This window comes from Schistocerca piceifrons, chromosome 3, assembly GCF_021461385.2.
Source record: "Schistocerca piceifrons isolate TAMUIC-IGC-003096 chromosome 3, iqSchPice1.1, whole genome shotgun sequence".
Taxonomy (NCBI): Eukaryota; Metazoa; Arthropoda; class Insecta; order Orthoptera; family Acrididae; genus Schistocerca; species Schistocerca piceifrons.
In genome coordinates, this window is record NC_060140.1 from 803325044 (window position 1) to 803349654 (window position 24611).

Below are 24611 nucleotides of genomic sequence, written 5' to 3' on the forward strand. Positions count from 1 at the left end.
TTCTAAGTGCAAAAGTTTATGAAATCCAAATACTAGAAGTGGTGTTGGATACAGTACTAACAGTGATGGAGAGAAGTTGGTGCAGTGAATAAAAGCTGTCGGTAAAGCAAACACAAAGGATTAATAAAAATAGAAACAACAAGGTAAATGGCCTCAGCTGTCAAAGACAGTGGTCATATGTGTGTGAATTGCAATTGCTTGAATGTGTGTGTGTGTGTGTGTGTGTGTGTGTGTGTGTGTGTGTGTGTGTGTGTGTGTGTGTGTGTGTGTGTTGTCTAAATCAGAATAATGCTTTTTGGCTGAAAGCGTACTTGTTTAGCAGTCTTTTTTGTGCCTGTCTGCCACTCAACATTTCCACTATATGGTGAGTATCAGTCTAGCCTTTTTACAATATTATCATTGTTACATCCTGGATTTTGCAAGGTAAATAAAACTGTCTGTGGCAGTTGTGGTTGATGAATACAATACTCACTAACTTGGAAGACAGCTACATTTGCCTGGTTGATTAAACTGTTAATCGTGATTAAAATACACAAATGGAATGCGTGCTTGGATTTGTCAAATTTTGTTTTGATTAATCTGAGGTCAAAGCAACAGAATAGAACTACCTGCTTCTCCTTCTGAGATTTAACAACAGTTTTGCAGCCATAGCAAGGCATGTTGTTCTGTACAGGGTTAAAATACTTTCTCCTGCTGCTGCACAAATGTGAAAAACATGAAAAATTCTAATTTCATGCACTGATAACATTCAGCCTCCATTTTCTTTACTTTGGTGTTACTTTGAACTGTTAGGAATATTACTGTTGACATAACCATTAGAAAGCACACAAGTTTGTAACAAATGTGAAAGAGAGAACCTGATAGCTGTTAGATATTTAATGATACCGTGCTCCAGGGAAACAGACTACAATGTTAGTAATCAATCACTGTGGAAGATCCACAAGTGAGTGTCTTTGAAACATCTTCAGTTAGTATTTATATACTGTTATTTTAAGAGTCTGTTGTTTTTGTAACTAATGTCTGTCTTTGTCATATCATGTTTGTGATGTCTTCCTTCCAGTTAATTGCAGTGCATCACATTAAGTATTTCATTTGCTTGTGTGCACCAAATCAGTCTTCCATGTGCTTCCTTCCTACTTTGCCATTTGGAATTTTTCATTTTAATTACTGATTGATGAGACCAAGGATGGGCAACCAGCAGGGCTGTGGGCTGCACCCGGCCTGTGATTTGTTTTAATTCAGCCTGGGGAAGAAATTCAATGTGAAAATAAATGAATATGCTCTCAGATTGTGTTTTGAGCCATAACTTGTTGGCGTGGTGTGATGGGAAATGGGTGCCATTTGAATTGGTGTGTTACTCCATAAACATTAATGTCATGGATAGTACAGTTTTTACTTAATGTGCTAGAAGTGGTGCTGTCATGTTGCGTCACAAGAGGCGGCCCACATGCTTAAATATGTGAATCACACCCATTGGTTACTAAAGGTTGCCCATGCCTGGATCAGACCATATATATATATATTAGACAAGGAACAAAATTTCAAAAGAAATTTCTAAAGTAATTTACTTCTGTTGCAGTCGAAAAAAGTTGGGGTCCAAAAGAATTGTATTAATGACCAATTCAGATGATCCTCACAATGGTTCACTAACCAAACAACATAATGCAAGAATCACAGCAAAAAATTTACGTAAAGACAGAGTTGACCTGTCTTTAGTATATTTCAGTGACACCTTTGATCTTTCCAGATTTTATGAGGTATGTTCTTCAATTTACTTCTTATGAGCTATTCTGTGCTGTGACATAATATTAAATATTTATGTTTGTATTAACTTTTTTAAACTGATATGGTGGTTCTTTTTTTAAAAAAAAAGAAAAGAAAAGAAAAGAAACTGAGTACCATATATTACTGGGTTGGTGCGTAAGTTTGTAGCTTTGTTCCCCTAAGTTTAATAAACACAGCAGGTACTTACAACAGACTTTAGTCATCAATAATATATTCTCCTTCACTATTTCCAACAGTCTGCCAATGGTGGGATGACTTTTTGATTCTGCAACTGTGGAAATCATGTGGTTTTGAGGCGAAGAACTTGTCGAGACATGTTTGGCTTGCATTTTCTTCCAGAAAGGAAGTTCCGAAGTTGTTTGATAGAGAGTAGAGAAGGTGAAAATCTGAGGGTGCAAGATCAGATGAATAAGATGGGTGCAGAATGACTTCCAAACCCAACTCCTGTATAATGTAATTTTTTTCAGTCTAACAGAACGTGGGCAGGTGTTATCGTGGAATAGCAGCACTTCATGCAGTCTTCCTGGTTGTTGTTCTTGAATTGTGTCTGCAAGTGTCACAGTTGTTGACAGTAAATGTCAGCAGTGATGCTTACACCCCAGGGAAGCAATTTGTAGTCCATCACACCATTACTGTTCCACCAGATGTATAACATTATACACTCCTGGAAATTGAAATAAGAACACCGTGAATTCATTGTCCCAGGAAGGGGAAACTTTATTGACACATTCCTGGGGTCAGATACATCACATGATCACACTGACAGAACCACAGGCACATAGACACAGGCAACAGAGCATGCACAATGTCGGCACTAGTACAGTGTATATCCACCTTTCGCAGCACTGCAGGCTGCTATTCTCCCATGGAGACAATCGTAGAGATGCTGGATGTAGTCCTGTGGAACGGCTTGCCATGCCATTTCCACCTGGCGCCTCAGTTGGACCAGCGTTCGTGCTGGACGTGCAGACCGCGTGAGACGACGCTTCATCCAGTCCCAAACATGCTCAATGGGGGACAGATCCGGAGATCTTGCTGGCCAGGGTAGTTGACTTACTCCTTCTAGAGCACGTTGGGTGGCACGGGATACATGCGGACGTGCATTGTCCTGTTGGAACAGCAAGTTCCCTTGCCGGTCTAGGAATGGTAGAACGATGGGTTCGATGACGGTTTGGATGTACCGTGCACTATTCAGTGTCCCCTCGACGATCACCAGTGGTGTACGGCCAGTGTAGGAGATCGCTCCCCACACCATGATGCCGGGTGTTGGCCCTGTGTGCCTTGGTCGTATGCAGTCCTGATTGTGGCGCTCACCTGCATAGCGCCAAACACGCATACGACCATCATTGGCACCAAGGCAGAAGCGACTCTCATCGCTGAAGACGACACGTCTCCATTCGTCCCTCCATTCACGCCTGTCGCGACACCACTGGAGGCGGGCTGCACGATGTTGGGGCGTGAGCGGAAGACGGCCTAACGGTGTGCGGGACCGTAGCCCAGCTTCATGGAGACGGTTGCGAATGGTCCTCGCCGATACCCCAGGAGCAACAGTGTCCCTAATTTGCTGGGAAGTGGCGGTGCGGTCCCCTACGGCACTGCGTAGGATCCTACGGTCTTGGCGTGCATCCGTGCGTCGCTGCGGTCCGGTCCCAGGTCGACGGGCACGTGCACCTTCCGCCGACCACTGGCGACAACATCGATGTACTGTGGAGACCTCACGCCCCACGTGTTGAGCAATTCGGCGGTACGTCCACCCGGCCTCCCGCATGCCCACTATACGCCCTCGCTCAAAGTCCGTCAACTGCACATACGGTTCACGTCCACACTGTCGCGGCATGCTACCAGTGTTAAAGACTGCGATGGTGCTCCGTATGCCATGGCAAACTGGCTGACACTGACGGCGGCGGTGCACAAATGCTGCGCAGCTAGCGCCATTCGACGGCCAACACCGCGGTTCCTGGTGTGTCCGCTGTGCCGTGCGTGTGATCATTGCTTGTACAGCCCTCTCGCAGTGTCCGGAGCAAGTATGGTGGGTCTGACACACCGGTGTCAATGTGTTCTTTTTTCCATTTCCAGGAGTGTATTTTGTGTGCATAGGTCTTTGTGTGGGGAGTTGCTGCTTTTTGTCGATTCAGCCATTCCTGTCTTTCCGTATGTTATCTTAAAGATACCATTTCTCATCCCCAGTAATGACACAAGATAGGTTTTGTGATTTTGGGTTACAGCATGTGGTACCCGTACGCCCGATTTTTGAACCTTGTCCACCACATGCAAATGTCACATGATGGTGGAACAATCACATTCCAGTGCATTTAGTTTCATGGTGCATTGTGAATTAGTACGTTTAACCGATCTCCATCAAACACTGAAGGTCTTCCTGAATGTGGAGAGTCATTAATGTCAAAATGATCCTCCTTAAAACAAGGAAACCATTTTCTTGTTGTGCTGTGTCCAATGGCATTACCGGCATACATGGTGCAAATGTTTCTCACTGCCTCTACTGCTGTCACCACTCTATTGAATTCAAACAGAAAAATATGTCGGAAATGATCCAATTTCTTCACTGGACACTATTTTTTAGTGTCCACTACTCCACTCACTATCTCCAAATGACAATATGTAAACTCAAAGAGCAGCAGTGAACTACCAATAAAAGTAACAATCATTAAATAAAGCCATAGCAACTTGAATACCAATGTACGAAACAAAAATGCTGTTTTCTTATGCACCAACTTTATAACTACAAGCCATCACTACTTTCTAATCCAGACTACACCTTGGAGAGGGTGTACAAACTGGTGCCAGAAAAATAAAATTTGTTTGCAGGATTACACAGTAGATAAAAAATGGTTTACCTGTGCCAATAAAAATTTTTTAAAAAAGTGGCCATGTGATGTATCAGGTGTGTTTTACAATGAGATTTCACTCTTAAGAGTGCTCACTTGTACCCTGCCATACCAAATAAACTTAAACAGAACTCCCCCCAGGGGGCTCGTGGTTCTTTTGTGAGTTCACGCATGGCACACATGGGGCCCCGAGCTATTGTGGCCCATTCTTCATTCCCTGACTACAATTCCTTCCCCCTGCCCCCCCCCCCCCCTTTCCCTATCCTTGCTCCTTTCCCATTGCCACCTCCTTCCCCTCTCTCGGTGATTTATGTCAACCTGGCTATCCACCTGGTTTCCTGTATTGGTTACAGTTTTGTTCCTTTTGCCTCTTCTTTCATCCTTTTTGGCATTTAGGTCCCTACTTGAGGTTTGACCTCCACTTCACAATTTCCTGTTTTTGGCGTGAGCCTTATGGGGAAGAACTCACTCCTTAGCATCTACAGTGTGGATTCTTTCCCCTCTCCTTTCCCCACTGTAGCCACCTTCCACTCTCCTAGGTCACCAGCATGTGCAGCTAGTCTGTGTGGTGGGGCTGTTATGTACCCCTACGGCTGAGCACCCTGACAACACAGGGAACCCACTGCTGGTACCTGAGCTGTTCCCTCCCCATGTATGTCAAGGAGTGGTTGCTTATCTTCATGGAGCATTGGAACTCGCCGCAATGGCCGCTGTGCCAGACGACCCTCTCTGTGGCTGTGTGGCGCCCATGGGGACAGCCCCTAGTCAGAGTAGGTCTGAGTGGGTAGTATCAGGGCAGATGCTTGGTTCATGAAATGTATCAACTAGCAAAAATCTGTCTGTTCTCAAACAGCCATCTCTTCGAATGGTGGAGGATCCTTGAATGCTGCTTCGTATGACCCAGAAACTTTCCCTTCCCTGGCTACACCATGGGAGGAGCGCCAGGCTCACCGTCTTGGGATGGGGACACATTCACTGCCACAAAGCCATTGTTTTTTGTGGAAAATATCAAGGACAAGTTTGATGAAGTGGAGTCTCTTAGTAAGATGTGGTTGGGCTCCCTGTTGATCACAGCTTCTTCTGCCACCTAATCCGCAGCTCTTTGAGCCTGTGATCATCTTGACACTGTCCTGGTGTGTATCACTCCTCACCAATCTCTGACTATGGTCCAGGGAGTAATTTTTCATAGGGACCTCATCCTGCAAACTGATGAGAAACTCTGGGCTAATCTGGAGCGGCGTGGTGTTCATTTTGTTCGATGTGTGCAGAAGGGTCACAAAGACAACCACACCGATACTGCCACCTTCATTCTGGCTTTCGAGGGGGATACCCTCGCAGAGAAGTCGAGGTTATGTGCTACAGAAGTGAGGTGAAGCCGTTCAGCCCTCCACCTAGGCGGTGTTTTTGATGCATGCGTTTTGGGCGTATGTCTTCCCGCTGTACGGTGGACTCTTTGTGTAGTGACTGTGGCCACCCTATCCATGAGGTAAGTCCCTGTGTTCCGCCGCATGTGTGTGTCAATTGTGCTGACTGCCGCTCCCCTCACTCGCCAGATTGCCCGGCTTACAAGAGAGAAAAGAAGATCCAAGAATACAAATCCCTGGATTGCCTGTCCCACACTGAGTCTTGCCAAAAGTATGAGAGACTCCATCCAGTGTCACTATCTTCAACTTTTGCTTCTGTAACTTCCTTTCCTCCTACTCCCCCCATCCTTACCCCAGCCCCGTCCAACTCTCCCCTCCCCCTCCCCCTCACCCTCACCATCCCCCTCCCATGCAGTCTCCACAACCACCAGTCAGGGAGCCACCCCCCTCCCCTCCCTGGCCGTAGAAGTACTCCCCTTCTTCGGCATCTGCCAGTGACCGGGCTCCCTCCTGGGATCCCTCTCCCCAGCTTCTCTCAGGCCAAAAGACTGTTACCACCATTCAGCCACAAGGCACACCATCTGTGCGCCCCAAGGTTGCCTGCTCTCTTTTAGTTCCCGATCTTGCAGAAGCCTGTACTCCCCCTGTGCTCTGCCCTCCTCCACTTCAGAACGAGAAGAAGAAACATAAATCCCAAGACAAGGCACCTCCGGAGGTGCCATCTTCCCCTCGCAACCTGAGTGACATCTTATTTATGGATGTCATCCCATCAGTAGTTGTCAGTTGTCAGTGACAACTACTGACTGAGTGACCTGACCTCCTCCTTGGCTTCTTGATGCCTACCTTGGACCCACGCCACACGATCATCCAGTGGAATTTCAACGGATACTATGGTCACCTACTGGAAATGTGTCTTGTCTCCTCTTATTCTGGGTTCTATCTTGTTCTTCAAGAAAGGCGTTTCCGTGATGCTCTCCAACTATTCGTGGTTATCGGGCGTTCTGTCAGAACCATCCTGGCCCTGGGGTAGCATCTGGTGGGGTCTGCGCTTTGGTTCACTCTGATGTCATTAGTGACTGGATCCCCCCACGTACCACCTTGGAAGCAATAGCGGTTTGAGTGCAAATGACTCCGGCAATCACCATTTGCAATGTCTACCTCCCTCCAGGTAGGCCTGTTGCTTATGTTGCGCTGTCTACCATAATCCAGCAACTCCCACCTCTGTTTCTGCTTCTTGGGGACTTCAATGCCCACCATCCACTGTGGGGGAGTGTCACTTCAACACCTAGGGGAATCCTACTTGACCAACTTATCACGGACCTCGATTTGTGTCTACTCGATGATGGTTCCACTACCCACTTCAGTGCCACTCATGGCACCTTCTGAGCCATTGATCTCACGATCTTCGCCCCTGCTCTTGTGGCTTGCCTACATTGGTCATCCCATGATGACCTTTGTGACAGTGACCACTTTCCAGTGATTCTATCGTTCCCCTGCTGCTGCCAAGTGGACAGGCCCCCGCATTGGGATTCCGCAGGGCTAGTTGGCCTTTATATATGTATGATGTCTACTTTGACACACCCCTCTTGAATTCTGTTGATGTAGTCATGAAAGGCATCTCTGACGCTCTTCTTCATGCTGCTGGCACTGCTGTCCCCCTATCCACAGGTCCCTTTCATCGTTGGTTGGTACCATGGTGGACCAAGGATGTCACAGTTGCTGTCCAGGACTGCCGACGGGCGCTGCAGCGATTTAAGTGACACCCTTCACAGACGAAACTCCTCACTTTTAAGCGTCTCTGTGTAAGGCTTGTTATCTTATTAAGCAGAGTAAAAAGGAATGCTGGGAGTGCTACATTTCCTCCCTGTGGACATATGCCTCTTCATCACAGATTTGGTCAAAGCTCGGTAGCCTTTTGGCCTGCCAGCAACAGTCAACTGTCCAGGGTCTGAACCTCCAAGGTGCTCTGTGCACTGATCCATTGGTTCTCGCAGAACACCTCCTAACACACTTTAAGATGTCATCGTCATCTGCTTCCTACCCTACTACCTTTCTCTGGCAGAAACGCAGAGTTGAACAGACCTCCCTCTGTTTCATCCCACACCACGTTGAGCCCTATAATGCACCTTTCACTGAATGGGAATTGGTGGAGGCTCTTAGCTCTTCACTAGACACAGCCCCAGGACTGGATTCCATCCACAACCAGATGATCCAACATTTGGACATTCCCCAGAGGCAACAGCTCTTCGGGGTCTTCAACCACATTTGGCTCATGATTGCTTTTCCATCACAATGGTGAGAGAGTACCGTTATCCCTGTCCTTAAGCCCAGGAAAACCCCAATGTTTCTTGATGGCTACTGCCCAATTAGCATTACGAATGTACCTTGTAAACTGCTTGAAAGGATGGTCAACTTCAGATTATGTTGGGTACACGAATCTTGGGACCTTTTGTCCCTGTATCAGTGTGGCTTCTGGGCAGGGCAATCTCCAACTGACCATTTACTCCGATTGGAATCAGCCATCTGAAAGGCTTTTACTCAGTGCCGGCACCTTGTTGCGGTCTTATTTGACCTACATAAGGCGTGTGACGTGGCTTGGGGCCATCACATTTTAGTTACCCTCCATGACAGGGGCTTCCGTGGTCCTCTCCTGATTTTTAGCTGCGAGTTTCTATCTTACTGGCTCTTCCGGGTTCGAGTTGGCACTTCATTCATTGCCCCTCAGATTCAGGAGAATGGTATCCCACAGGGTTCTGTGCTAAGTGTCACACTCTTCCACATTGCCATGAATGGGCCTGCGACCTCTGTGTTGGACCTCTGGTTACTCCGATGTTGTACGTTGATGATTTTTGCATGTGGTGCAGCTACGACTCTGTAGTGTCTACTGAGCGCCAGCTCCAAGGTGCCATCCGACAGGCCTCTGCATGGGCCACCGCTCATGGCTTCCAGTTTTCTCCCTCTAAAACGCAGGTTATGCATTTTTATCATTGACCCACAGTACCCCGAGTCAGAACTTTATTTAAGCAACAAGCCCCTCAATGTTGTAGCACAGTCCCATTTCTTGGGCCTTATTTTTGATAAAAAGCTGACATGGTTGCCCCACATTCACCACCTAAAAGCTACAAGTATGTAGAAGCTTAATACTCTCCGACTCCTAGCCCACACATCTTGGGGTGCAGACCATTCACTGTTCTCCATCTTTACTGTGCTCTGGTCTTGTCCAGACTAGATTATGGCAGTCAGGTTTATGGCTCAACAGCTCCTTCCAATCTGAAACTCCTTCACCCTGTCAATCATTGCGGGGTGCATATTACTGTTGGTGTCTTTCGCACTAGTCTTGTTGGTAGTCTCCTCACAGAAGTGGGGATTCCCACTCTACACATTCGACGGAGCCAACTCCTTGCTTCTTACGCAAGTTGCCATTCGCCAATTCCCTGACCATCCTGTGTACCCTGTGCTCTTCGCCAATGAGGGATGTCTCCCTCCTAACAGCTGCCCATGGGTGGGATTGCCAATTGGCATGCGTCTCACTTCCCCCTATCGGGATCTCCATCTCCACTCACTGGACTGCACTCCCGTGTCTTTCCTCCAATAACCCCCTCCCCCCCACCCCTCGATGGTGCCTGGATTATGGATTAGGACTGATTTATTTCAGGGTCCTAAGGTCTCTGCTGTTCCTGTGGTTTACCAGTGTCTTGTATGTGCCATCCTTGCAGGGTTCCAGGGTGCCACCATCTTTTACACTGATGGTTCTAAGACTATTGATAAGAAGGGATAAGCTTTCACGTCTCGTACTGGCTTCAGGCAACATTTCTTGCTGGAATCATGCAGTGTGTTCACAGCAGAGGTTCTAGCCATTCAAGGGCCCTCCTTTTTGTTTCTCAGGCCTCCCTCCAGCGTGTTTTAATTTGTTCAGACTCCATGAGCCGTTGCAGGCTATCGATTGATGCTACTCTCATCACCCTTTGGTCTCTGCTATCCATAGCTTCTCTCTTTGTCCTTGAGTGTGCCTCCTGTTCAGTCGTCTTTCTCTGGGTCCCAAGTCATGTGGGAAACAGATACTTACCCCCATTTCCTTTCATGATTCCAGCTGCAGATATGGGGATCTATGTCAAATCTCTCTTTGCCCAACAGTGGAATGCCATCTGGAGCACTACTGCTCGTAGTAATAAACTCCGCACAACCAAGGAGTCTGTGGCAATTTGGCGCTCTTTTTTCCGCTCCTCTCGGAAGAAGTCTGCTGTTTTATACCGTTTACGCATTGGTCATACCTGGCTCACCCATTGTTTCCTCCTACATAACGATCCACCCCCACAATGTGGTTGTGGAGCCAGACTGACGATATCTCACATATTGGTGGAATGTCTCCTTCTTTCGGCCCTTTGTGTTAAGTATAATCTTCCCAATTCTTTAAATTTAATATTAGGAGACGATCCACAGATGGTTGAACTGGTCGTTGGTTTCCTCCATGAAAGTGGTTTTTATTTCCAGATAGAAAGTTCTCCTGTAGTCTTGGAACAGGGGCAGGTTGGTTGTGGTTGGGACTTCTTTTACAGTCTTCTCAGTCTGTGACTCCTTAACTGCCCCCCTTTTTATCCAGTTTTTAGATTTGGTCTCATCTTTTATGCTTTTATTTTGTGTGTTTAATGTTCATTATTTTATAATTTGACTCCCCTGACTGGATCCGTCCACTTTTAGCAGACCCTCTTTCTTCTGTAACTCACTTTGTAATCACAGGGCTGGTGACCTCGCTGTTTGGTCCCCTACCCCTCAATTAATCAATAAGTCAAACAGAACTCAGTGTTACAACATTCTAGATACAGGACGGGGCAAGAAGGACGTTTCCTTCTCATCCCGTTCGGTATTGCACAGAAACCAGTACCCTCATAGGCAGGCAGTATTTGCTGCTCAGTGCTCTGGCTTTTTTCTAAAACTGTCACAGGTGCCGTATTTGTTTTAGCTGAGAAAAACTAGATTGCGGCCTCAGAAAGAAGTCCGAGAAAATTGTTGCATCATTTAGCACTTCGGACTGGTGTGTCAGTAGCCTCAGCACACAGAGTTATGCAGAAAATCCAGCTGACACCGTGCAGAGTACCAATAGTGCATCTTCTGATCAATTCAGATACTGTTGCTCAGTGTCAGTACTGCAACTTGCTATTGCAATATGATCGTGAGGGAGAGATTGGTCCTGAATTGCTTCTTTTTTTTCTGATGAACCTTGGCTTCAGTTATCAGTTACATGAACTTGCAGAACAATTGACGTTGAAGTTGTGAAAATCCTCCTAGGTTACATCAAAGAGTCCATGCATTACATGAAAACAGGAGAGTGGCGTACAACCAATCTTTTGCCCACAAACCATTTCTTCAGTATGCGAACAAGGGACTGCAACCTTTTTCTCAGAGAGGAAACAACTTGACATGCGGTTATTTCATGCACTACATTGCCACTGTGTGTATGACAGTTTTTTTGAACAAAGAACAAACTGTTCTTCATCAGAAGATGAGTATTTCAGGATCAGTCTTTCTAAACCCCACAGACAGCAATTGCCAGTTGCATTAATGTTATTGAGCTACAGTATCTGAATTGATCAGTTGATGCACTGCTGTTACTTTGTAAGGATTCTGTTTGAATTTGTTCACTGCTCTGTGAACAGCTGCTAATGACCAGCCTGAAGTGCTAAATGTCACAATGATTTCCTCAGGTGTCTTTCCAAAATCACCCCTAAATTTTCTAGTTTATTCTCTGTTAAAGACAATATGCCACGTGCTGCAGTCTGAGCAATGGGCAAGGTATCATGCAGCAGTTGCAGTTATTGGTTCCCATGCAACATCAGAAACAGCCCTTGAATCATAAGTGAAATGCACTGCATAAGGATTCATTTGTCCTTTTGCTCATTCTGTAACCTACGTTACCTCGACTACCATGGCTTTATTGTTCCTGGCTATACCAGTGCAGTACATTAGTGAGCTACAGCAATTAAATGATTAATGTTATACTCTTCAGTCCAGAGACTCCTCACTAGTGTGTCCTCTGTCAGTCTCTTCATCTCTGTCTACTACTGCAGCCTGCATCCACATGAACCTGCTTGCTGCAGTCAAACATTAGTCTCCTCCTACAATTTTTACTCCACATATTTCCCTCTATCACAAAATTAACTTTTACTTGATGCCTGAGGATGTGTCCAATCAATCCACCCCACATTTATGTCAAGTTGTATCGTAGAGCTCTATTTTTTCCAACCCAGTTCAGTATCTCTTCATTAGGTACTCAGTGAGCTCGTCTAATATTTAACGTTCTTCCATAGCACCACATTTCCAAAGCTTCTAATCTCTTGTTTGTAATGTGTTTCATCCTTGTTTTACATCCCAGACAAATACTTTCAAAAATACTTCTTAACACTTAAATTTATATTCAGTCTTAACACATTTCTCTTTTCCAGAACACTTTTCTTGCTGTTGCCAGCTTGTATCTTCTACAATCTTTACTTCAGCCATTGTCGGTCATTTTGTTGCCCAAGTAGCAAAACTCTTTTACTACTTTTAGTGTTCAGTTTCCTAATCTAATTGTGTGAGCAGTGCATGATTCCGTTTGGATACACTGCATTATTTCTGTTTTACTTTTGTTGATATTCATCCCATAATTTCATTTCAAGATGCTATTCATTGTGTTCAACTGATCTTCCATCCGCCCCAATAGCTGAGTGGTCCGCGTGATGGATTGCCGTCCTACGGGCCCGGGTTCAATTCTCGGCTGGGTCAGGGATTTTCTCTGCTCAGGGACTGGGTGTTGTGTTGTCTTCATCATCATTTCATCCCCATCCGGCATGCAGGTCACCCAATGTGGTGTCGAATGTAATAAGATCTGCACCAAGGTGGGCTCCCGGCCAATGACGCAAAAACGCTTATTTCATTTCAACTGATCTTCCAAGCCTTCTGCCGTCCCTGACAGAACTACACACAGTTACTGGCTAACGTCAAAGTTATATTTCTTCTAGTATTAATTTTGATTACTTTTCCATATCTTTCTTTGGAGTCCTTTTATATTTGTTCTATGTACAGACTAAATAATATGGGTCATATGCTGCGATCTTAACTCACTCACTTTCCTTTCATGTCCTTCAACCGCAGTAACTGCAATCTGTTATCTGTACAAGTTACAGATAGCCCCTAATAACTTCAAAATATCACAGAGTGTATTTCATTTAGAATCATCAAAAGTATTTTGTTCTGATTCTACAAATGCTAAAAATGTAGTCCCCATTCCCTTCCTTTCCCTTCAGTTTATCTCCTAAGGTAAGTTATAGGATTAGTATTGTCTCACATGTTTCTGTATTTTACTGGAGCCCAAACTCATCTCTGCTCATATTGGCTTAAACTAGTCAATCCATTCACTGTGTACTAAATAAACAGTCACAGGTCAATATCCTCATTCATCAGTTATGTCAGTATTGACTTAATTTCTATATATATATACACTGGTCGGGGATCAGTTGAGATGTCTAGGTTCTGAAGTATTGTCATCAGCAGAATAAACTAAAATGGTTTGATGCCTTTCTGTTGGTTCTGCGGAGTGCAGGCGACAACATTACAGTCACTGAGATAGTGGTAATAACAGAAAGTTGCTGCAGAAGGGGTTGGTGTTGACTTGTGTTTTCTCTACCAAACCAATTACAGAAGCAGTTGGGTTCAGATAGTTTAGTGAGCAAGTAGTGCAATGCAACAACATGACTTACCTGAAGCTGTGGCATGGAGAGCCATAGGACAGTCAGAAGTAGGACAGACACAGATGGAGGTGACTGCAGCTATTGGAGTGTCCCAAAGTGTAGATATCCAGGACCTGTATGCGATTTCAGACAGCAGGAACCATTAAAAGAAGGCAATGCTGAGGTCGTCCATGGATAACATCAGCAAGAGATGACCATTATCTCCGGTGAACAGCCTGTTGAGGCAGGAGGCTGAATGCAACTCAGCTGCAATGCACCCTCCAGGCAGCAAGAAGACGTGCAATATCAACACAAGCAGTCCAAAATCGCCTTCAGGAATATGGCCTCTATGCACGGAGGCCTATGGTGTATGTCCTATTAAAAACACGACACCATTTAGCCCACAGAAACTGGGCGGAGGAAAATCAGGATTGGAGTCGTAATGAATGATGCCGGGTGCTGTTCACAGGTGAGTCAAGTTTTTGTGTTCAGCCAGACAATCGTCGCTCCCTCATCTGGAGAGAACGTGGAACTTGGTACAATCCTGCTTATGTGCAGGGAACATAACGATATCAGGGTGGTGGGTGAATGGTGTGGGCAGGAGTCAATATTGGCAGACCTATGGACCTCTGTGCCATTCAGAATGGTGCTTTGACTGCTCAGAGATATAGAGATAAGATCCTTCGACCTTTTGTAAGCTGGTGTCATAGGTGATGGGTTCCTTCTATTGGACGATAATGCTCATCCCCACAGGGCTGCACTGGTGGACAACATGCTTGAAGCTGAGGGAATTGAATGAATGAAGTGACCAGCTTGTTCACTGGACTTAAACCCGATTTAGCATGTTTGGAATGCCCTTGGCAGATGCGTTTCAGCCAGACCAGCATCTCGCACAACAGTTGCAGCAATGGATATTGCACTCGTGGAAGAATGGCCAAATATCTCTCAAGACCCGATTGATAACTTCATACTGTCCATGCCACACAGGTGTGCAACTGTACTGGCCGTCTGAGGTGATCACACACCACATCAGAGGGCAATGAGATTGACTTGTTTCTCTATTTTGGTAGCCCCATGGTGCCTTGTTCTATGTAAACGCCATGTAAACCTCAAGTAAAGAGTTGAGGCAGCAAAATATCATACTGTATCACACACAAAATTACAATTGCAATGGATATCTGATTAAAATATGTTACCATATGTCTATTGTGTATGATATCTCACCCAGTCGCCAAATTGTTTTGAGCAGTGCATATTAGTAGAAACAGCCAAATTGAGTCCAGTCTGTAACCGAGTATAGACAACCACATTATATGGAAACTGCAAATACAGCAAGTTAGTACTACTAAGGACAAGTTAGTACTAGTAAGGATAGACAATACAAGTCATGCCAGGTTGTTCTGACAAGACTTCACCCCACTACAAACAGCCAAGGACAGTTAGTGTCCATAGCTAAGTGTTGTCAACTATGTAGGCAATAAGAGTGCATATAATATCCCGTACATTGAAAAATATGTAAATACTACGTTGAAATACTCTGTGCAGCATATTAATGTACAATGAGTGAGGTTGTTTTCTCACAGTGTTGCTTCTTTATGATCTGCATTGGTAACTTGATTTGTCAAGTGTGCTGTTGAGTGGTGGAGTGGTGCGTAATGGTCACACCTGTCACCTTTGATGACTTTCCGTCCTCAAAGTAAGACTGGGATCCGGAAAAAAAGGCAACATATGAGCTGATGTGCGAAATACACTTGCAGCAGAGCAGAAGCAGCAAAAAGTCAGGAGACCAAAGGGTGAAAGAAAGACTACAAAGAGAATCAGCCTGAAATAATTAAGAGGGAAACTGGATTCCTGAATACAGGAAACCAAAGCACACATGCCAATATTTGCACAAGCTCTTAGGTCACTACCCCAACAAAAAAGAGAGATTGTTACAGCATAATTAAATCAAGTCCAAATCTGAAAGCAGAGTTGTCAGTGAAGTACAAAACTTAATGTGGGAAACCCGCAAGGTACCAGCTGACTTGAAGAACTCCACAATTGTCACCATCTTCAAAAAGGGCGACAGAAGCGTCTGTGATAACTACCGGGGAATATCTCTACTCTCTGTCACTGGAAAAATTTTTGCAAGAATCCTTTTAAATTGTCTCCAGACACTTTCAGAGACTATACTACCTGAGTCTCAATACGGGTTTCGACCTTCAAGAGGGACAATTGACATGATCTTCTGTGCACGACAACTACAGGAGAAGTGCAGAGAACAGCAAAAGCCTTTACTACTTGTTTTCTACGATCTAGAAAAGGCCTTTGATACAGTTCCCAGAGAAGCCATGTGGATGGCCTTAAAACGCTTCGGCTGCCCTGAACATTTTGTTGACCTGATTGAAGCTCTCCACGTTGATATGACTGGACAGGTCCTCTGCCAGAATGAAATGACTGGTGAATTCCCAATAACAAGTGGGCTTAAACAAGGATGCGTTCTTGCACCTACATTATTTGCATTGTATCTGGCAGCTATGCTTTACGAGACAACCGTAAACAATGCAGGAATAGAACTAAAGTACAGGTTTGATGGAGGATTATTCAACCAGTCCAGACTCCATTCAAAAAGGTTCACCAGTACCACTCGTGTGACAGAGCTGCAGTATGCTGATGACAATGCCTCTCCAGCTCATTCACCTGCAGAGTTGCAGCTGTCAGTTGATTCCTTCAGCAGGGCGTACGAACGATTTGGTCTCTCCATCAATATTCCAAAGACAAAGGTGATGGCGCAGCCAACTCCTGGATCCTCCGTTCCTGACTTCAGCATATCCATCTATGATACACTCTTGGAACAAGTGGACCATTTCCTCTACCTGGGAAGCATACTGTCATCCAACTGCTCATCTGGAAAAGATGTGGAGAATAGATTACGTGCTGCACATGTAGCATTTGGTCGTCTTACAAAGCGTGTCTTCCTGAATAAAGACCTAACACTGTACACCAAACTGATGGTGTACAAAGCTGTAGTCATTTCCACCCTGCTATATGGTTGCGAAACCTGGACGTTATATCGCTGCGATCTGAAGAAACTAGAACGCTTCAACCAACAGAAGCTAAGATATATCATGAACCTGAAATGGGATGACTTCATATCCAACACGGCTGTTCTAGAGAAAGCAAAAATGCATAGCATGGAAGCTCTTATCATTGGGCATCAACTCAGATGGGTCGGACATGTCCAGCGGATGAAAAATGACAGACTTCCACGCCAAATGCTGTACAGCGAAGTGAGCACAGGTAAAAGGCCACGAGGTGCTCCTCTCAAACGTTATAAGGATCAGTACAAGAAAAATCTGAAAAACTTGAACATCGATCCGAGTAACTGGTCCACAATAGCAGAAGACCGAAGTTGCTGGCGCTCAGTTACCTCAAATGCTCTTCAAAACGTTGAGCTGGAACGTCGAAGAATGGAGAATGACAAACACCAGAGACGTAAACTCCTCCAGGCTCAGCCATGTCCTCCACCTTCCATCAGCTGTAATGTCTGTGGCCACCTGTTCCACGCTAGGATTGGATTGCTAAGCCATCAACGACACTTCCACGCCTGAACTGTGACAAAGGAAATCTCAGGAGAGAAATGAAAACTCGGATACGAGTATCGGCCGACGACGACAAAACTTACCACTGAAAGCCCATTTATTACTGACACATACCAACATACAGAACAAAACTGATGTCTTGGATGGAGAGTGCTGCTGTTTATACAAACATCAAATATTCTGTAGTATTCAAACATTATAAACGTATGAAATTGTGATAACCTTGCAGAAATGATAAATGCTATATAACAAATAATTGCTGATTGTCAGGTTTGAACCGGTGATCTGCAGCATGCCAGTCAGTGACACTAACTGCTATACCACATAGCATGGAACACAGCTCACAGCATTTCTCCCTTTCCTGTAGAAACAGTGGTGTGAGCCTCTACAGCACCATGGATCTAAATCTTGTCTGTGTTACTCTCTGTGTCAACACTGGCGGGTCTTCATATTCTGATCATGTTGTTACATTCTCTTCCCTATGATGAATATTGAAGGCAGCCCCCGTCATTGAAGTTTTGTGATTGTTGAGTGGGTCTTCCTCAGAACAGAAGCCCTCCTCATCAATCTATACCTCAGGATGTTAATGGGGCTACAAATGACATACAACAGTTCTGTGCTTTTGTCTTCTTGATGAAAGGCTGTGCTTGATTTGTGGTGGTACACAGCGGTATGCCATAGTGGTACCTCTGATGAGAAAAAAAGTGTTAAAGTAATCTTTGAAGATGTCTAAATTTCTAAAAAGTTACCCAGATGGCTACAGTACTGGAAACTATTTTTTAACAAATCAAGCACTAATGAAGGGTATAATCCTCAAGTGTGTATATGATGCCTAACAAGCGATGAAGGAAGCCGAAAGTAGCGCTTCAGTTACTTTTCCTGTAGTCACTGTCCACATATGTGTAATAATTCATACTAAGCATGGTTGTATCTCAGTGGTCGTGTTTGGCAATGTAGTGATCTCTATTTTCTTCTAGGCATTCAGGGTCCATATGAATTCAAGTCCTAGTGATGAGATGTTTCATATAGTCATACTGCAGATGGTCTGGTTGAAAAAGGGATGGTGTGTCCAGGAAGAGTGTACCCATTGTCCATAAAGCAGAAAGAACATTCTGAAGCCTTTAGTACCTTTATTTGCTGTGTTAATTGCATCACAAAAGGCAGTGTTGCACTACAATCTCTCAATTCGACATCAGTGTACCTCAAGAGCACCTCTGCCAATGTCTTATTAAATCATTCTGTGAGGCCATTAGTCTGTGGGTGTTTAGGCAGTTGTCATTCTGTGGCTGATGTCTCAAAATGAAATTAACTCTGAGTCTAGTGTTGACTGGAAAGCTTTTCCACTATTAGATATCATCTCATGGGGTGCTCCAGCTTCAAAATAATGTCTTCTATAAGGGACCTTTCAATTTCTTGAGCTTCAGCAGTTGGCACAGCTTTGGTGACATTGTAGTGGTTGAGGGTAGTCAGAACAGACCATCCATTAATTCTCATTTGCCAACTTCAGGAACCTCCCAAAAGGTCGAGTCCAGTTTGGTGGAATGGCGCTGCAGGAAGAATTAGTACCAGATGCCCTGGAGGGAAAAGTGGCAAGTGCCCTCATCACTGGAATTCCTTACAGTGGCTCACATAGTGCCAGAATGGTTGGGTAGAGATCTGACCTGTCGTGAAACCCGGGTGTCCAGATGTTGGAGCATCTTTGAGGAACTGCAGGCTAGCTGGCCATAGATGTGCTGGGATTACAAGCAACTATTCCCGTACCTTTAGGGTTGAGTTGTTGCTGCTCTCCATAGTTAGTGATCCAAATTTTGACTTGACCATCTGCAATGCTTATGACTGTTGCTGCTATTTACATTTCTTTTGTGAGCCTGTTTAGCTTTCTGCAGTCGACAAAAGCATCACAGTTTAACTGAGCATCTAAATTGACAAATGGAGGCACACACTGTTGATGTTGGCGAGATAACAATGTCTTCATCGCCAAACAACCTCCCAGAGAAAGTTTTATCGTGTATACTTATTGGAATAGCTTTTTCAATCTGGAGCTCTCATCTTCTGCAGTCTGTGACTGCTTATGGTGCTTGCAAGAAGTTCCATCAGAAAACATTATAATGTCTAAATTTTGTTACAATGACAAATTCAAAGAGCTTTGTCATGTCATTGTTATCTATTCTTGCAATAGATCTTCCTGTTGACTAGAGGTATTTCCTATTTGCGACTTCCAGCATAATCGATTTTTTATCACATAAAATGGTGTTTTTAGCTGGCAACGATAAGCATTTGATTTTACAGAAAAAGAAGCCCCTGATTTGACTGGCACCTAGACATTTTGCCTGTCAATAATAAGGTGTCTCTCTTCTGTAGATAGTCACCTTATTTAGTTTTCCTGAATTTGGCAGCTAAGCAAGTGGTTGATATTTTGTTTGCTGTTGTCCACGGAGGACTTTCACCTGTGATGCTAACCTCCATGGCTGTGTTGCTTAGATTTCCTAAAATCACCCGCTAGGTGAGTGGCTGGTACATCTTTTTGGCTGTAGAGAATGGCTACAGCATGTTGTGGAGTGACCTCATCCAGGACATGGTGGTGGACCTCATTCTACAGGTTGAATATAATTTTGTGCAGTTGACTGGTGTGAATAGAACTGTTTTAATGATTGATGTCTGGTGGCATAGTGTTCATCAAACACTCGTCTTCTCTCTCTGTAGTAGTGTACAACATGTCTGGGATGTTGACAGTGAAAATATGCCAACATGTTAACCTCCTTCCTCCAAAGGCCAGTTCCTCACAACACTTGGCAGAGGAGTTGGCTGGACACTGGATTATTGTTTAACACTTGTGGCATAAGTCCAAGTTAGCCAAGTCAGTTCTTTCTGGTACATTCGACTGGTGGCAGAGATTGATGCTAAAGATTGATACACCTCTTCTTCAGCATTCTGTGTAACATCCTGCAAGGGGTCAACGTTCATGGTTGCTACCTCTCGCTTACTTGGTTCGACAGTTCTGGGTACCTTAGCAAACTATATTTTTTCTCTTACAACCTTTCATATGAGAGAGGCCAAGGTCATAGTGGTCTTCTGCAAGTACTATAGGGACCACATTCAGAAATCAGTCATACTATTTTCGTTTGACTTTTTTTCATTGAATTTCCTCAGTGCAGACATTATAAATGTAAGAAAATTTGAGAGCATTACAGAAATGGCAAGTACTAAATAACAAATACACTGCCTGCCAAAAAAAGTGAAGCACCCTGAAGTCACACTCTGATGTCATTGTCACATACACACCATCAGTGGTTACATAAATGATTAAGAGTTGCAATTCTCTATGACTGGTAGGGCATCCAGAGGGCATTAGTGTTGTTCATGTTTAGTGTTGTTACCAGGTCTGGTAATTTATATAAAGATGTGAACAGCATCGGATATTGATGATCACTGTGAAGGACATGGATATGATGGGTATTCGTGTGAGACAGTGTTATCAGACCAGAAAGGGGCCTCATTGTGGGTCTTTATTTGGCTAGCTGGTCGAATCTTGCAGTGTCCTGTATTGTGTAGCATTTGGATGTGACAGAACAGTATTGGACTGCATTGGAATGTAAGGGCAGGTATACTTGTTGTCAAAGTTCTGTTCAACCACATCTGACCACCACATGGGAGGATCACCATATTGTGCCTGCCGTCCAAGAACAAGTAATGAACGCCCTACGACATTCTGCGTCATCCCGAAGCTTTTGGTCAGAGACTAGCAGCAGCTAGACTAGGTAATTACTGTCCCACGCGTAAGTTCCATTTACATCACAACACAAACAGCTATGTTTGGAGTGATGATGTGTTAAGGAAATGTAGACTGTTGATGAATGGTGTCACATTGTATTGAGCGGGGAGTTGCAATTCTGCACTATCACAGGTTACCATTGAGAATGAGTTTGATGTGACCTTGGGAGAGGTCCCAGCCCTCCAATATTCTGGAGAGGCACAGCAGAGTTAATCCTGGCTTCATGCTGTGGGAAGCCATTGGGTATGAATTCAGGTGATAACTGGTAGTGATTCACAGAACACTGATGTGACAATGGTATATCATGGACGTCTTGCATCTTCGTGTGTTACTTCTCGTGTGACAGTATTGAGGTGCCATTTTTCAGCAGGACACAGTTTGTCCAAACGTGGCACATGTCTCTGTAAACTATGTGCATGATGTTGAGGTACACCTGTGGCCAACAAGATCACCAGCTCTGTCCACGATAGGACATATGTGGGACCAGTCCAGGTGCCAACTCCTTCTGAGCCAGTATCCAGGATATTTAGGATCAGTTACAACCATTATGGGCTAGCTTGCCTCAGTAAAGGATATAACGGCTTTGACAGCTTCCCAACCAAACCAGTGTTTGCATCCAACCAGAGAAATTACTGAAATACCGTGTCAACATGTGAAGTTTTATTTAGTTTCTTCCTCTCCTTCTTGACGTTCACTTTTTTTGTCAGGCAATGTAACTGGTGGTCGTTGGATTTGAACTGACAAACTCCAGCTTCCCAGTCAGTGATGCTAACTTCTGTGCCACACCATGTGCAGCACAACTCACAGCTATGTGATAGGCACACTCATAGGTCATGTTAACAGCGAATGTAGGCAAGATGCAATACTTTGCCGGCCGCGGTGGTCTCGCGGTTCTAGGCGCGCAGTCCGGAAGCGCGCGACTGCTACGGTCGCAGGTTCGAATCCTGCCTCGGGCATGGATGTGTGTGATTTCCTTAGGTTAGTTAGGTTTAAGTAGTTCTAAGTTCTAGGGGACTGATGACCACGGCTGTTAAGTCCCATAGTGCTCAGAGCCATTTGAACCATTTTTTTGCAATACTTTTAGAAGTGGTCTACGTACTATGGCAGAAATTAAAAAGGCTCAGGTCAAATCCTGGCCTGTGATCAATGATACTTCATTGGGCAAATCTTCCCAACAACAATAGATATAATTGGCTGGATATTACAGAAAATAATCAAATCAAGGAATTAATCCAAAATAAGCAAGGTGAGTGTAGTATTGCAAGAGTGTGTTTTATTCCAGATATCTGAAGAAGAGTGAATGTTGGTATGTTAAAGATAATGTGAAAATTAGGACTCCATGCCATGAGAAGGAATGAAAATTTTGAGATATGAAAAATAAATATTTCTAATGTCATGGTGATTGCGTTAGTTCAACACTTGACTAAAAAAAAGGGGGAGGGGGTACATGCAGTTCATTAATACTAAATGAGGAACACTTCCTAATTTCTGCAATTTTTTTTAATTTGGTCACAAACTGGCTTTCGGTTTCTTTCAAGGCTAAGAAACCAAAAGCCAGCTTGTGACCAAATAAATATAATTTTGCAGAACATTAGAAAATGTTTCCTATTTAATACTGTTATCATGTTCTACCAGGCACTGACGGAAAATTCGGTTAATGAGAGTTCATTGTTTGACTCCCACAACATACTATGCTTGTGCAATTGTTGCAGAATTTTTAGATATGTTGCTGTAATATAGCTTTCGATGCTTAGGGCTCTTTGAATCAAAATAGGGAAAAAAATAGCTGGATGAAATGAGAATTTTTGTTGATTATGTTGCAGGCAATTTTGATCCCTTGGGAAGGAACTAGCAGTACGTTAGAATGAAAATAGTATGTCAGTAGTGAAATATGCACAGACAGAATAAGATAATAGAGGTCATAGGAGCTTCAATGCAATTTAGTATACTTCATTCTCGAGTACTGTAAGTTTTGTAGATATAGGTCATGACTTCTTTGTTTCCAGTGGACTATTAAGTTTCAGAACTGTAATTATTGTGCTCTTGTGAATTAATATTGTTGTAAATGGTAGTGCAAATCTTTTGATAGTATATGTGGTATTAAAGCAAATATAGCTCGTATCTCACTTCGTGTGCAACAGTGTACTGAATATAGTCAGCTCTTAGTTTGATATTTTCTTAACTACTCTGATAGTGCTCAAAAGCTGAAATGAAGGATGTAGTGCAGTGGCTAACACATTGGACTCATATTCAAGAGGAGTGGGCTCATAAGCCTCATCTGGGCATCCTGATTTGTGTTTCCTCTAAGGCTATGTCTGATTTTCTTCCTCATCCTTGCCTCATCTGAGATTGAATTGCAGCTGCACAACCTCATCAAAGCAGAATATAAAAATGTAACTTTCCTGCCTTCAAAACCTTAAAATGTACTGAAACCACTTTCACATTTAGGAGAATTCTTTGAGCATTTTGGATATACTATTAAGTTTTACTTTTTTATTTGTAGGCATTGTATGAGAAAGATGCAGATGAATTTGGAGTAGAATGGAGTTTCTTGCAGAAAGAACTAATTCTTTCTGATTTGAAAAATCGTACTATGATTAGGAGTCATACCATGCGTGCCTACGCAACATTACGATTCAAACTGAAGCCTAAAGATGCGACAGAAGCACAAAAAGATGAAAATGATCTGGAATTTGCTGTTCGCCTCTTTCATCTCATGAGGTAAGTTAACTAACTTGGACTTCTTGCTAGTATTCCATACATGAGTAATGTCAGTTGTAAATCTAATGTAAAAAGTACATCATTGTACTAATGAGTATATAAAATCGCTCACCTCACACTTAACCCTCATTCAGCATGGCTGTGAAGCACTGAAAGTTTGCCACCATATTGATCAGCACTGACATAATAGTGGGAATCTCGCTCTGTACATCTCCATATGGTGTGTGGCAAAATGAGCCATGTAACACAGCTAGTCATTCCTTTTCATGTCCCACTCACAAATGGAGTGAGAGATAAATGACAGCCTGTATGCCTCTTCACAAGCCCTGATTTATCTTGTCTTTGCAGTCCTTAAGCAAAATATATGTTGGTGGCAGCAGTATCGTTCTGCAGGCTGTAACAAATGCCATTTCTCTAAACTTTCTCAGTAGTAGTTTATGAAAAGGATGTCTTCTCTCCTCTAGAATTTTGCTTGTCGAGCAAACCTACCAGTCTATTTGAAAACTACAAAATTCATTTTTTCCCTTCTCATCATTATTAATTTACATTTTTCCAAGGTTTGTCATTTCCGTGTAGCAGTGTTGCTTCTAAAGACTGCTACAATTAACACTCCATTATCCAATGTGTATTTGTTGAAATTGTATAGATAATCAGAGAAGATAAAATAGTGTGTATGCAGCAGAACACAATTTCAGATCACATCTAAATATTAAATACAGAAGAGACTTTTTGGAAGGTTTAATTATATACATGGTGTTGTCCCAGTATTTGTAGTGAATGTGTTACACATTATTCATTTGTGAGTGAGTATGATGGTCAAAGTAGAGGGGATATAAAAT

At 43.7% G+C, this 24611-nt stretch overlaps 1 protein-coding gene across 1 annotated transcript in view; it reads left to right on the forward strand.

Annotated features, from left to right (window-relative positions):
* LOC124788872 (ATP-dependent DNA helicase 2 subunit 1) overlaps positions 1–24611 on the forward strand; it is a 144587-nt gene that overhangs the window by 55105 nt on the left and 64871 nt on the right. The window contains exons 4-5 of the mRNA XM_047256154.1: positions 1580–1757; positions 23555–23772. Of these exons, the coding sequence (XP_047112110.1) occupies positions 1580–1757; positions 23555–23772 (396 nt within the window). The remainder of the gene's footprint in view (positions 1–1579; positions 1758–23554; positions 23773–24611) is intronic.